Source organism: Danio aesculapii, chromosome 5 (genome assembly GCF_903798145.1).
Source record: "Danio aesculapii chromosome 5, fDanAes4.1, whole genome shotgun sequence".
In the NCBI taxonomy this organism is placed as follows: Eukaryota; Metazoa; Chordata; class Actinopteri; order Cypriniformes; family Danionidae; genus Danio; species Danio aesculapii.
Window position 1 is genome coordinate 43,797,857 of NC_079439.1, and position 14,961 is coordinate 43,812,817.

At 35.5% G+C, this 14,961-nt stretch overlaps 1 protein-coding gene across 1 annotated transcript in view; it reads right to left on the reverse strand.

The window, feature by feature from the left end:
- Window positions 1-944: 944 nt before the first annotated feature.
- cspg4ba (chondroitin sulfate proteoglycan 4ba) overlaps window positions 945-14,961 on the reverse strand; it is a 29,038-nt gene continuing 15,021 nt past the window's right edge. The window contains exons 6-10 of the mRNA XM_056458278.1: window positions 14,581-14,779; window positions 11,301-11,432; window positions 7,765-7,937; window positions 5,142-5,325; window positions 945-5,020 (exon numbers count right to left, since the gene is read on the reverse strand). Coding sequence (XP_056314253.1) covers window positions 2,976-5,020; window positions 5,142-5,325; window positions 7,765-7,937; window positions 11,301-11,432; window positions 14,581-14,779 — 2,733 coding nt within the window. The 3' untranslated portion in view covers window positions 945-2,975. The remainder of the gene's footprint in view (window positions 5,021-5,141; window positions 5,326-7,764; window positions 7,938-11,300; window positions 11,433-14,580; window positions 14,780-14,961) is intronic.

The window sequence follows — 14,961 nt, forward strand, 5'->3', positions numbered from 1 at the left end:
TACAAGGCATCATGTGCATGTGTGCACAAATGATTAAGTAGAACAAACATTGTTTGTTCAAGAAATTGTAATAATGCTGTAAATAATATCAATTTTCTTGCACATAATGATCATTCTGCATCAGTGTCACATCAGAAGCCACATGTTTGTTGTTTTACCTTACTGTTTTAACTCTCAGAATGCCGTTGACTTGCATTTTATTCATCAACAAGGAGTTTCAGCTTAAAATCTTTTATTTTTTTGGTTTTAGTGAAGAAAAAAGGGGATCTTGATGGTTTGCGGCATAATAAATTAACATCAAGCTTTCATTTTAGCGTGAACTATTTCCTCATTAACATCTAGAGAACATCTAGATTCTAGATTGCGATAAGAAAAAACCCACTCAAAATAAGGTGTATATTTTAATCTATAAGTTAAATGCTTTATTAAGTAATAGATTAAAACACAGGTCATATACTGTTTAGTGAAGAAGGCAAAAATGGCTGGATTGCAGAACATGCTCCATTTATTGACAGTGTATCAGACAAATGAGACATAAAAATATACAGTGACAAAAGCTAATTAGCTAGATGACTGAACTGAATCCTTCAGTTTCAGTTTGCAGGCTGTTCAAACACAAAATTCAAAATGTTTTTTAACAATACAATGCGAGCCCAAAAATGCTGTTATATGTAGCACATTACATCTATATGTTTTAATGAAATGATTTGGACACATGTACTTAACTAAAGTAAATAATTTGAATCAGTAGCCAAAATCCAGTGGTTTTATCTCATTGCATCATTTACTTTTACATCTAAGAGGAAGTTCCTGAGAATACGAAAGCATTTACATGAACATATAAATATAAAACAAACAAATATATATAACAAAACAAAATGTACCCAAAATATACATAGTAAAATGTGCACACCACACCTCAGTGCTGTGATAAATGTAATTCTACAATCATAAATAAATACAGATTTAAATAATTTCTGTATATAAAATGTAGTACCACTTACTGTTTAAGCATAATACAGTGTAATGTTTAGTCATTTTCTTTATCTGATATGAGGTAGACACAAAAATGACTTTAAAAACATCCAGCATCACCTATGTCTTCACAAATGACTCTATGCAAATGCACAAAAACTATAAAATAATTTTTAAAAATACAGTACAACTTTCTCAAATATTTATAGTTAGCCAATGGAGATTAAGTAGCCTGTAAATACAGCATGAAATGGAAATTCACACAATTTTTTAAATGCGCGTTATTGATAAACATACTTATGACCTTGTGATTTTTAATTAAAACAATTTTCTGGTGAAATGACAGACCCTTTTCGACAACATTTACACTTAGTATTGCGATGTGCTTTTTTGTTTGTCTTCAATCACAAGTGGCTTACATGGAATACCAGTTTAAGTCGAAAAATTTTTGAGGCTGTCCATTATCAACCACTTTGAGTTGTTCGTGAAGCACATTTCAGACTGCATTACTTCCATCGTGTAGATGATAATGTCATATTCATTCTAACAACCACCAAAATTCACCCACTCTTTGTCTACTGAATTAATTCTAATATTCACTGGATGTGTTGTTTAATCACAGGATATGTCTGACATGTTAAGTTTGGTTTGAAGGTGTTAAAAAGTAACATGCAAATAGCATCTTATTAGCAAATGTAGACAGGAACCACATATTTAGAGCGCTTACAGCCCACCTCTTTCTAAAATTCAGTTGCCAGCACAATAAACAACAACCTCTACAAAGGACCTATGCATTGCCCTAGACCCTAAGTGATTAGTTCAGCCAAAGATGAAAATTCTGTAACTCATTACTCACCCACATGTTGTTTCAATCCTTCATTCATCTTCCAAACACAAATTCAAATATTTGAAATGAAATTTGAGAGCTCTAATATCCTCCTTAAGGCTGGATTATACTTCTGTGTCGAATGATCACTGTGACCCACGATGCCTGCCTTGCGTGTTGCTGTGCATTTATACTTCTGCATGTGGTTCGTGTTGCAATAACACTTCTGAAACGCTATCTGGCAGTAGGTTTTTATGTTCCTCTGTTTCGAGTTTCTTCGCTGGTGTTTGGTTTTTTCTGAACGCTACCTTAACATACAAGTCTCTCAAACTCGCTCATTCAGAGGCGGGAACCGGTGGTCGTGCAACAACTTTAATCATAAGGAAAACACAAAACAAAACTTTTCACCTGGGACTTCGCGGGACTTCACACTCGCTCCAAAGGGTTCACACGGCTCTCGATCCAGCCCACACTCATCAGCGCTACTAAGCAGACCGATCACAGAGCTCACGATATATGTTATTTCGACGTGTAGTTACATTTTTTGAGAGGTGCACATCAGCATCTGTGTCAGCCAGTCTATGCTACCGTGCGAAGGCTGCGCCAGAGCATACACTTACGCTTAAAAGCAGAAGTATAAATCATGTTCAAAGTTTAGAAAAGGAGCCAAAAACCTTCTCAAAGCATTATATATGACTTAACTGGATCAACTGTAATCATATGAAGCTCCAAAAACACTTTTGTGAGCCAAAAAAACCCCACATAAAAACAAATTTGTTCACCAATGTCTTCTTTTGTTGTCGATGGAGGATGAAGGAGCTCTCTTTAATCTAAAATATCTGGGTTACAAAGGAGTATGAACATCTCAGGAGATTGGAATGACATGAGAGTGAGCAATTAATAACAGAACTTTCATTTTTGGGGTGAACTAATCCTTTTATAGGCACGTACTATAAAGGTCCAATCCTCAGTTAGATGCCCCCCCCCCCTAGTCTCCCTAGTATTTGGGTAAAATACTGTCATATTTGATAAAACATCAAGGCTGTAAATTAATGTATATTCAAAAACCTAATACACAGTGAATGCAGTTCATAGACAGCACAGAACTTGAACATGTGCTGTTTCAATCATTTCAGTCAGTGATTATCAGAGAGCACAGTGAGTAATCTGAAGGTCATACCCAGTACTGATTGTTTCGCAGGGTCGGGTTGGTGGTCCTGCAAAGCTGTGAGACTTCAGGCTCCAGGTCTCCAAACGAGCACAAAGACACAGAAGGACCAGATGGGGAGTTTTCACATCTGGTTTTCAGTCTGGTTACAGTTGAACTTCCAGCATTTCTTGAAATAAGAGGAGTTACGGTTACAACTGGGACGCTTGCCGGCCAATGTGACAGTTCTTGTTGGGACAAGTCGTCCGGTTGAGAGGAAGAACCTGACATGCTTTTTAAAGGCTTAGGTTTCTTCCTCCACTTTGGTCTTAAGAGCAGCCCCAACACGACCACAATGATGACCAAAAGCAAAAGAGCAAGGAGAGGCAAAAGGATGATCATGGAGTTTGATGATGACCCCGTCTGGGACACTGACTCTACTTTCACTGGAGTATTATTTATAGGGGAAATCTCCTCCACTCCATGGGTTGTTTTTGAGTTAGTGGTACCAATGTCAATGCTGTTTGAATTACCCCAGCGGTTGCGACCTTTAAATCTTGACCCGGATTTGGTCACCCGTTGTGTTGGCTGCACAGATGGAGATGTTGAAGATGTAAACAAGCTCAATGCAGTAGTTTGGCTATGAAAAACAGGCCTGATTGTAGACATTGGTGTCACTGTGGATATCTCCATAGTAGGAACATGAGGAACAATGCTGAAAGTGAAAATCCCATTGGCAGGTGGGACGTTATTGGCTTTAAGAACAAATCTGAAAGAGTCATTTACTTCCTGGACGCCTGTCAGGTTCGCCTTTAATTCAATGGCCAGTTTTTGCTGCTGGAGTTCACTAAAAGTGAAAGATCCCACTGATTCAGCTTTCCTTCCCTTACCACCAATCATCCGGACAATCTTACCATTGTCTGGTGGTGAGGTAATTTCAAACAACGGATCACTATCGCTCAACAAAGCCAGCTCAGACACATTCAGAAAATGTGGCTTCAGCCTAATTCGAATTCCATTCGGAAACGTTGCTTTTTCAATGTACTTAATGAGTGGTTTCACAGTGATATTGACTACTTGGTTAGTAAGGTTTGCCTCTGTTGTGAAGGCAGCAAACTCAAAGTTATCATGAGACGACTCTAGGTTGACCATGTGGTACATTAACTTTTCCGCCTCAAGATCATCATGACTAAAAACAGTGATAACATCATTGTTCAGTAGGAGTTTGCCGTTCTTTGGCGGTACTGTGATTTTATAGTGCACTGTAGTGTTTTTACCATTAGTCACTGCAGCAAGCTGTGACTGTGTGAGAGTCACAGAGGTGTGTCCCTGATCCAGCAGTACCTCCGTGTTGTTAGCAAGCCAAACAGTGATCTTTATCACGTCCAGATTGAAGAGTTTATATAAGGGACGATGGTGGCCATCAGTGACACTGAAGTAGAAAGCGCCAGATGAAGGACTGCCATCATGGATGAAAAATACCTCTCCATTATTAATCTGAGCCTGAGAAAAGGAGTCCACCGACTCATTCAAATGATCTGCAATGGCTAAGAAACCATTGCTAGGTTTGCTAATCACAGTGTACTGAATATCTGTGGGTGGGTTATCAAGATCATCCACACTTAAGTTGTCGCATCCAATAGTCACAGTGTCCCCCTGAACCACTTTTAGGCTGGGGGTTTTGGTTTTCAGAACAGGTGGTTGATCATTTATGGGGATTATAGTGATGTTTAATGATTCTGACACAACCTCAGAGGTATCTAGAGGTCGAGAGGGTGGTTTGCTCTTTAGGTTGAGATACACATCAAACTCAAAACGGTCATATGTGGTTTCAGAGTTGTCATGATGGTATGTGATTCCGTACTTGTTAAGGATGAACTGAGAAAAATTAGGCTTTTCTTTTGTAAGATTTCGTTCCCCCACAACGATGACGCCATGCTGTGGAAGTGAAGTGACCTGGTACCAAATCTCATAAGAGCTACGTTTGGATTCAGGTTGTTTGGTGAGGAGATTGGATGCGTCCAGCACTGTTTTGTCAATTAGTACTTTGTCACCTTCAGAAACCTCCACACCTGGATATATAAAAAAATATATCAATTTCTTTGACAAAAGCTATGAGTAAACTTGTAATGTAGTAATTCAATATTCGAACTGATCGAGTGCAAATATCATTGTCAGAATTTAACACCATACCTTTATTTACGAGGAGCACAGAACTTTGCTCAGGTCCAACATTTTCATAAGAAATGTCAATGTCAAACGTCTGGGTTTCAAGCATGGCAGGAGGAGACGACACTGTAAATGTGAACTTATCTAGCGCTGCCCATCCCAATGAAGACACATGATTTTGCTGATATGCTACTTCACCATCATCCACCTGTGAAGTTTAAAACAGAAACACATAAAAGATTCACCATGAAAATGCATGTAAAATCCTTAAATACACTACTTTTCTAGAGAGTGCATGTTCACAAAAACAAAGGAAGATGCCATGACTTCACCTAATGTGGAATCATGGGAGTTGTCATCTTTATTACATCCTATGGTACTCATCCAGAAACCATATACGTGGATGGGCTAAAGTATTCAAAACATATTTTCATGGTAGAGAAAAGAAGATTAGGGCAGCATGGTGGTGGAGTGGGTAGCACAATCGCCCCACCGCAAGAAGGTCGCTGGTTCAAGCCTCGGCTGGGTCAGTTGGCATTTCTGTGAGGAGTTTGCATGTTGTCCCCGTCTTCACATGGGCTTTCTCCGGGTGCTCCGGTTTCCCCCACAGTCAAAATTAAACAAAATGAGTAGACATTACGTCCTTCTCACAAGTCCAAAGACATGCGGTACAGGTGAATTGGGTAAGCTAAAATTGTCCACAGTGTTTGTGTGTGAATGAGTATGTATGGATGTTTCCCAGTGATAGGATGCAGCTAAAAGGGCATCCGCTGTGTAAAACATATGCTGGATAAGTTGGCGGTTCATTCCGCTGTGGCGAACCAAGATTAATAAAGAGACTAAACCGAAAAAATGAATGAATAGAAGAAAAGCAGATTATGGCTGGAAGAAGTCAAAGTGAAACAAGACCAATGACCAACGCTAAGTCGACTGCTTCCGGTTCTTCAGGTCGTGATCACGTGGGGAATAACCAGCACTGTTTTAAAATACTAAATGCATTTTAAAGATGCGGTATGTAGGATTGCACTCCAAATACAAAATATTGGATAGGGTTTTTTCACCGGGCCCCTGTTGATCCGACTTCACGCATATGCAGGTTGCCAGATTAACGACACCAACAGGAATGAGCGTGCCTGATAATCAAGCATATCTTACACTGTAAGCAGATCAGCTAATATTTGTATTGTTTGCAAATTATGAACCACCTCATGTGGAATTTTATAACTCTGAATCTTTGTCTCATTTCTGAAGCTGCTACTGTCCCCCAGAGGTGAGATTTTCGGGCACATATTAAAACAAAGACAGAGATTCCGACATGAAATGTACATTTTCAAAGCAGAATAACTGACTTTAAACTGTTTTTCAGATAAACAAGTACGCTAACTTAGCATGTTTCTTAAAAAAAAACTGGCAATATTATAGTATTTTTATATTTTAAAAAGAGAAAACCACAACATACAGCACCTTGAATGTTCTTTTATAATGTGGCTCTGTGCAGTCTAATAAAACCACTACATGTAAAAGTGTCTTTGGTGTTTCCCTGTTTTCTATTCACCTTTTTCTTCACGTATGAGCGGGCACTGCCAATGAAATCTTTTTGGCTCGATACTTTTGTCTCATTCACTTCCATTGATTTTTAGACGTTCAAATCAGCTCCTTCTGCTTCTTAATGTTGCAAACTGATATTTTCTAGTTATATTATTCTACTTTTCATTTATAGTTGTGAACACACTTGTTTGTAGAGCAAGCAGTTTAACATATTTCAGCCGTTTATTATTCGGCTGTCATTTCTCCCATTGGCAACTGAAGTTCATAAACAATGGCAAAAACAAGCACACTTCCACATTGAAAAATACGGTCAACAAAACCAAACCAAAAATCAAGAGTTTCTGACATCACCCTGCAAACAACTTTGTGTTTAATAGACGTCCAATAGACATTTAAATGTAGACAGTTTGGTGAAATCAAGGCTAAACTCGGGCTGTCAGTAAAAATCTAATAGACATCTAAGAATATCCCAAAACTAGACTAGTCATCAAATAGACAGATTAGACAGACTTTATATGTGTAGTTGTTCATTTCTTTTTATTTGATGACTAGTCTAGTTTTGGCCTATTCTTAAACATCTATTAGATTTTTACTGACAGCCTAAATTTAGCCTTGTTTTAGCCAAGACGACTATGTTTACACGTCTATAAGACATCTATTAGACATTTTTTAAAAACAAAAGAAATGCTTTCTGGAAATTAGCAAAGCAACAAAAACTTATTTTCTGAATTTGAACATCCTTTGAAGCATTTAGGATAATGTAATTATATACATCAACAAAATATATAACACTGTTGTGGTGTTTTTTTGTATATTTTATTGAAAAAATATAAAAATATTGTGGCTTCAAGTCCTGATATGACATGTTTAATTCTTATCATTACTCCCTTTCGGCATATCATTCCTGTGACATGTAAAGTGTCAGCACAAGCTCTTTTAGCACCATTTCCTCTTGCACGGCTAACTAGGGCATGTTGCATTTGGCTTTCAAACATGACAGGCTCTCAGATTATGTTCATAGTTTAAAAATGTATAATTCATCACCCTGCGCTCTGATATGCATGGCACTGATGTGGGAAAAGAGGATGGCATCACTCACCATTTGTTGTGTGAAGGATGATATCTCTGTTGTGGACTTGTCTGCTTGCAAATCGACCAGTTTTCCAAATTTTGGAGGATTGATCACATTAAAATAAATGGTTCGATTTGAGAAGCCAGTATCGTCATTTGTTGTGGCCTGTAGAATGTTGTTTGAAATCAAGGATAAGGAGCCTGGAAAAGCATAAGTAGAAGAGCATAAGAATGGCTCTGGAAACTTCCAAAACAACACTTTTGTCTGGTACATGCTATAAACCAAACCACATTGTCTGATGCGTTGTAACTGTCCACACATGTCCTTTCAAATGGTTTATTGTGGGGTTGTTAAACAGAATTGCATGGGCCAAAAATTACAAGCCAAAAACAGTCTGCAAGCTATATTTGCTTTACAAGTGTAAATATAGTCTGAGAAGACTGACAATAGGGAAGTCTTTTGAGATCCTGTTTCAGATCACTTTTAGATTAAAACACATTGTGACTGAACTCTAAGAACAAGTTATTTTACTGAAAAAGTCTGATAAAATAATCTATCAGTTCATTTTAAGACCTGATTCTTTCTTCATTTATAGTTTGCTGTCATATCTAAGCAATTAAAAGAGGCCCTTGAGGCTATCTTAGCAAAAACAACCATTTGTAAAGCACATGACCACAGAACAACACTAATTCTTAAAGAATATTGATTCTTTTGGTCAAACCTTCTGCTGATTCACTAATTTCTTCTCAGTTCATTATTTAACTATATTTCAAATTCTGTTCAGAACCCACATAGAATCTAATATATGACAATATTTTAAAATGGCAAAAATGACATATGAGTTCATATATAGATCTTACATGAATTCATATGTCAAATATGCAACTCATGTCATATTACTTCCAGGGCCGTTTATTTCGAAGTTGATATTTAGCCGCAACATGTTGGTGTTTTGTAACATCAAATTTTACACAGTGGGTCATTATCCCAACACTCAACCCCCAACCTGGAGAACCAGGATACATACAATTTAGCTTACCCAATTCACCTATAGGGCATGTCTTTGGACATGAGCGGAGCACCCGTAGGAAGCCCACTCGAACACGGGGAGAAGATGCAAATTCTACACAGAAATGTCAACTGACCCAGCCGGGGCTCAAACCAGCGACCTTTTGCTGTGAGGCAACAGTGCACCATTGTGCCCACTACGCCACCGTGTCGCCCCCCATGCCATATTTGCAATTACAAAATATTGCAAAATGGCCATTTACACACATACACACACACACACACACACAAATATATATATATATATATATATATATATATATATATATATATATATATATATATCTATATATAGATATATAGATATAGATATATAGATATATATATATAGATAGATTACAAATATGCACAAATATATTAGATTTTAAATGTGTGTGCATTCATATATCAGCATTTATGAACATACAAAGTCAAGCCTGAAATTATTCATACCCCTGGCAAATTGTGACTTAAAATTTTGTACATCGTCTTTTTATCTTTTGGAAAAGGCCTGTGTCATATGTGGTCAACAACAAAAAACTTGCTGGTTAAATTAAAGTAACTTTAAGTCAGGGGGTTGAATAATTTCAGGCTTGACAGTATATAATTAAATCTAATAAATTTGAACATGTCCCAGTGCTGGGTTGTGGCTGGAAGGACATCTGCTGCGTTAAACATATGCTGGAATAGTTGGTGGTTCGTTCCGCTGTGGCAACCCCGGATAAATAAGGGACTAATCTGAAGGAAAATGTAAATAATTGTAAATCCAAAAATTTATTTATGTAAGTGCAGTGTAAAATGAATTATGATAGAAAGTCTGGACAACAAATATTTGTATGTTGCAGTAACTTCTTTTAATAATTTTAAGGTTATACAAAGTTTAACCTGATATTTTTAGTCTGTTTGATTGATGACTAGAAAAGTTTGATTCAACTAAAAAATTGAAAGCAGCAGGAATTTTTTCACAGTGTGGCCAATTTTGCAGTATATTGAAACTTGTTGCATATATGACATATTTTCATTCATTTTCTTTTCGGCTTAGTCGCTTTATTAACCTGGGGTCGCCACAGCAGGATGAACCGTCCATGAAAACATCCATACACACACATTCACACATACACTACGGCCAATTTAGCTTACCCAATTCACCTACAGCACATGTCTTCGGACTTGTGGGACCAGAGCCACTGGAGGAAACCCCCCCTTCTGCACTCGGAGAACATGCAAACTCTACACAGAAATGCCAACTGACTCAGCCGAGGCTCGAACCAGTGACCTTTTTGCTGTGAGGCGATCGTGCTACCCACTGCACCATCATGACGCCAGACATATATTTTATATTTGAAATCCAAATATGAACATATATGTCATAATCAGTATATAAGTTGCATATATTACAATGAATCAGGAAGTGGAACTAAAGGCAAATGAACTATACGTACATTCAGCTCATTATTAGTATAGCACACTTCTGTGAACCGTAATGGAAAAATGTATTTCTGATGCTCACTTTTTGTTCAGTGCTTCTACAACAATTTACGAAGTTGAAAGCAGATGTAGCAGCTGATATTTTCTAAGATGTGGCATATGACTAAGTGTTTCTAAAATTAAGAAAATGACTGTAGTCTATTAACTTTAGGGACTTTTCAGCTCAAACGCTCTCCACTGAGCTATTTATAGCTCGACAGTTAAAGTCATTTTGCTATTACGTGGATCATTTGCACTAGGATTAAGAAACCATGACACACACTGTGTTGATGCTCAGACGGAGACTAAGAAGTCTTAAGCGGCTACAAGTGGGTGGAGATAGTGTTGTTGACTTTATACAGAGCGGAAAGGAGGCGTCAATCTGCTGCTCTGACTTGGCTTGTGAAGCAGCCAGACTCTGACCTCACTGCTGTGAATAACATGACATGTTATTTCACTCTTCACTCCATTAAAAGAGATGAAGAGACCATTACTAAAATTACAAACAAAGTTATGATATGAATATCGCCACACTGCAAAAAATGATTTTCCTACTACACTTGTTTTGTCAATTTTTCTGCAAACAAGACAATGTGTCTCATTAATCAGAGTTGCATACACACAAAATGGAGGTGGAAATGTGTATACGACACCTCCCACTCACAGCTGTAAGGAAACACTAAGCAAACATATTTAACTTAAGTATTATTTAAAATCATCATGTGATCCATTATCATTAATAAAATAAAAATGAACATTTATTTTGTACGTTCGCTTTTAGGAAGGTTTCTACGCAAAATTGTATGATTAATATTTTTGCTTCTCACGAAAATGTTACTTGACTTAATAAAAAACTATAAACAAGGCTTAAACTTCAGTGCATTATTTTAAAATACAGTACATACAATGGTATATTTAATATATAATGCTATATTTGAATCCTTCTCATTACATAGTGTTGGACAGCACAGGGAATATATTTTATCACAGATGATTTATGTGGCAAAATTCACCAGAAGTTCACCTACTGTAATGTTAATCAGACTTACCTGGAAACACCTTAAGAGGTCCAGCCTTCTTTAAATTAAGAACCAGGGCACGGGCTGTAATACTGAATATCTGCCTAGAAGCAAAGTTTACACCATCGTTGACTTGAAAGTTGAAGCCTCCTGCCATCGGGCCTGAGAAACAAAAAATAATAAGCATCATTATTTCTGGGAATTTTATTAGATTTGTGTTTTAAGATGTTTTAAGCCTTTAATGCCACATAATTACACACCTCATTAGTATTTGATCTCATGTTATACACACCTTGCTTTTATTTTACATAAAAAAACATGTGATGTGCTTAAAACACTTTTTAAAGAACATTTGTGATATAGATCCTTTTTTATAAACATGAACACAATAATTATTAAGGCTTTCTCAGTATTGTACTTAAAGTTGAAGTCAGAATTATTAGCCCCCCTCAATTATTAGCCTCCCTGTTTATTTTTTCCCCAATTTCTGTTTAACGGAGAGCAGATTTTTTTCAACACATTTCTAAACATAATAGTTTTAATAACTCATCTCTAATAACTGATTTATTTTAGCATTGCCCTGATGACAGTAAATAATAAATCTTTCGAGACCAAGACACTTCTATACAGCTTAAAGTGACATTTAATGACTTAACTAGGTTAATTAGGTTAACTAGGCAGGATAGGATAATTAGGCAAGTTATTGTAAAACGATGGTTTGTTCTGTAGACTATCGAAAAAAATATAGGGGCTTAAAGGGGCTAATAATTTTGACCTTAAAATGGCTTTAAAAAATTGAAAACAGCTTTTATTCGAGCCAAAATAAAACAAATAAGACTTTCTCCAGAAGAACAAATATTATCAGACATACTGTGAAAATTTCCTTGTTCTGTTAAACATCATTTGGGAAATATTTCAAAAAATAAAAAAAATTCAAAGGGGGGCTAATAATTCTGACATCAACTGCATGTGTATGCAAACTCATAAAGTGTTTAAACCACTGCACATGCTGAGCTTGTCTCCTTGTCAAATGCAAATTCAAACAAAGTTGTGCTATAAATAGACGCGCTGACCACTAGGATATCGTCACCGACAAAAAAACATCTCACTTTTAAATGAACATTTTCCATGGGATCCTACATAATGAGATATTTGTGCAAATCTGGTTCATTGTTTTTGAAACTGATTAGATTAAATGCAAAACCAGGAAAAATGTAACTGAAAAAATGACAGGAAAAATCAAGATAAAATATATATATTATGAAAAATATTGTATGATGTATTTAATTTCCTATCATCTTATTTCAATCCAAATGTATTATTTTCTATTATTCTAAAGATGTTAGGTGACTGAATTCTTATATTAATGAATATGAAGGTTTAATATAACTGTTTGGTAACACTTTAAAATAACTACACACTATGAATCATTTATTGAGCATTAGCAAATAGTGAATTCATTATCTCTTAAGTATTGACTCTACATTAATAGATGTTAGCAAGCAGATTGTAAATACAGATACAAATGCTGTATTCTTGACTTATAAGCACATTTATAATGTGCTTAATGATTGTATTTTCATATTTTGTTAATGATTATTTTATAAGTATTGCATTATTTACAAACTAGTTGTTTAAGAATAGTCGGTGCTATTTTAAGATTGTTCAGAATGCATAAATAAATGATTAATAAACTATTTAAATGAACATTTATATATTTTATTATTCAGACATATACCAATAATTAATTTGTGTGTTAATAAATGCTTTATTAAGTCAACTTTCTCCAGTTTTGTGACCTAATCTAAAGTGAGGACTATTTATGCTTTATAAATCCCTTATAAATGACAATTAAAGGCTCAGTTATATTATAAATATGAAAAAAGTGACTTTTTATTCATTTGAGGATACACAAATGAAACTGTATCAACTGAAAAATAAATCTTTGCAATCTTAACTAAAATAAAATACTGTACAGTTTAAACATCACTAAATAACTTTGAAATGTATCAATATATTGTTAAATTATTATATTGTTGTTGTTTTATCCAATTCTACTTAATTGTATTTATTTCTAGATGTATTTTGACAAGCATAAATAGTTGACTTGAATCAATAAAGCATTTATAAACATAGATAGTTACTATTACTATATGCATGAATAATAAAATATATAAATGATGGTTTGAATAGTTTATTAATCGTTTACCATCTCATTCTGAATGATTCTAAAAGCCACAAACTACTCTTTGATATAAATTGCTTGTAAATAATGTTTTTATTTGTATATAATGTAATTAAAAAGTGCTTACTAACATCTATTAAGACAGAGTTAATGCTTAACAGATAATGAATTTAGAATTTTATAAAAACCTGAATGTTAGGCCTGAAGGGGCTGTATACTGAAAAAAATGCTTTTCTTACTTACTTTTTTTTTGTCTTGTTTCTAGTCCAAATATCTAAAAATTCTTAAATCAAGAAGCATTTTCTAGACAAGCAAAAATTTCTGTCCTATTTTAAGAAATACTATGCTAAAATTAAGTGAGTTGCTCCTTGAAAGCAAGCAAAATAATCTGCCAATGGGCTAACAAAAAATTATCTAGTTTTTCCCTTTGAAATAAGATTATTTTGTTCACCCCATTGGGAGATTGTTTTGCTTGTTTTAAGGAAAAACTCACTTAATTTTCACATATTATTTCTGAAAACAAGTCGATATCTTTTACCTGTTTATAAAATACTTCTTGATTTATTTTATTATAAAAATTTTTTTAGATTTGGACTAGAAACTAGAAAAAAAGCCTCTTTTTGCAGTGTACTCATTTAAGCTGGGTATTGTTCGTCTTAACTGTGTGATAAAATAATTAAAACCACCACTGTTGCAACCTTTTTTTTGCCTAAATAGGTTTCATTAGACTGCTTGTCCATTACGTTGAAATAAATAATAGTAAACGAACTTGACAAGTCCTCAAAAGGTGCTTGAACCTGAGGGTTGGTTTGAGCTCAGATCCAGAACAATAATACTATGTGAAGGAATGAGAAAATAGAGGATGATGGACAAGAGATGGTGTAGTGAACGCTGTTTGTATAAACTCATATTCATGAATGACTGTACTGAATGAATAGGCTCTTCCTGAACTGCATTTGGGACATCAAGCATAATGTGAACAGTTTTGTACTATGATTTGAAGCGCAATGCTACCATCTAGTGGTTAAACCCAATAAACAATCGCACATACCTTGAGAAAACGATTTGATGTGATATGATGCTTTTGTAAAGTACATTATAAGAAGGTTGTGTATGGTATCTCACCACTATGAACAAATAGCAGCTGCCGCTGGTCAATGTGAGCTTGAGTAAAGTTCATGATTGGTCTGTTAGGGGATGTCTTCAGAGCCAGGTGACCATTGCTGGGTTGAGTGATGATGTACTCTAGCTGCTCAGGAAGTGTGTCTTCATCCTGTGCATTCAGATCCTCTGGGGTGATCTCTGTGACCGAGTCTACCCACACCTGAGTAAACAAATACCCTCATTATGATTTTTTCAGTGCTGGAAATATTTATAGATCATTCAAGCAGCATATTGATTTAGATTAATTCAATTCATGTTTATTTCTATAGCGCTTTTACAATGTAGATTGTGTCAAAGCAGCTTAACATAGAAGATTATTGTAGACTGAAACAGTGTCAGTCC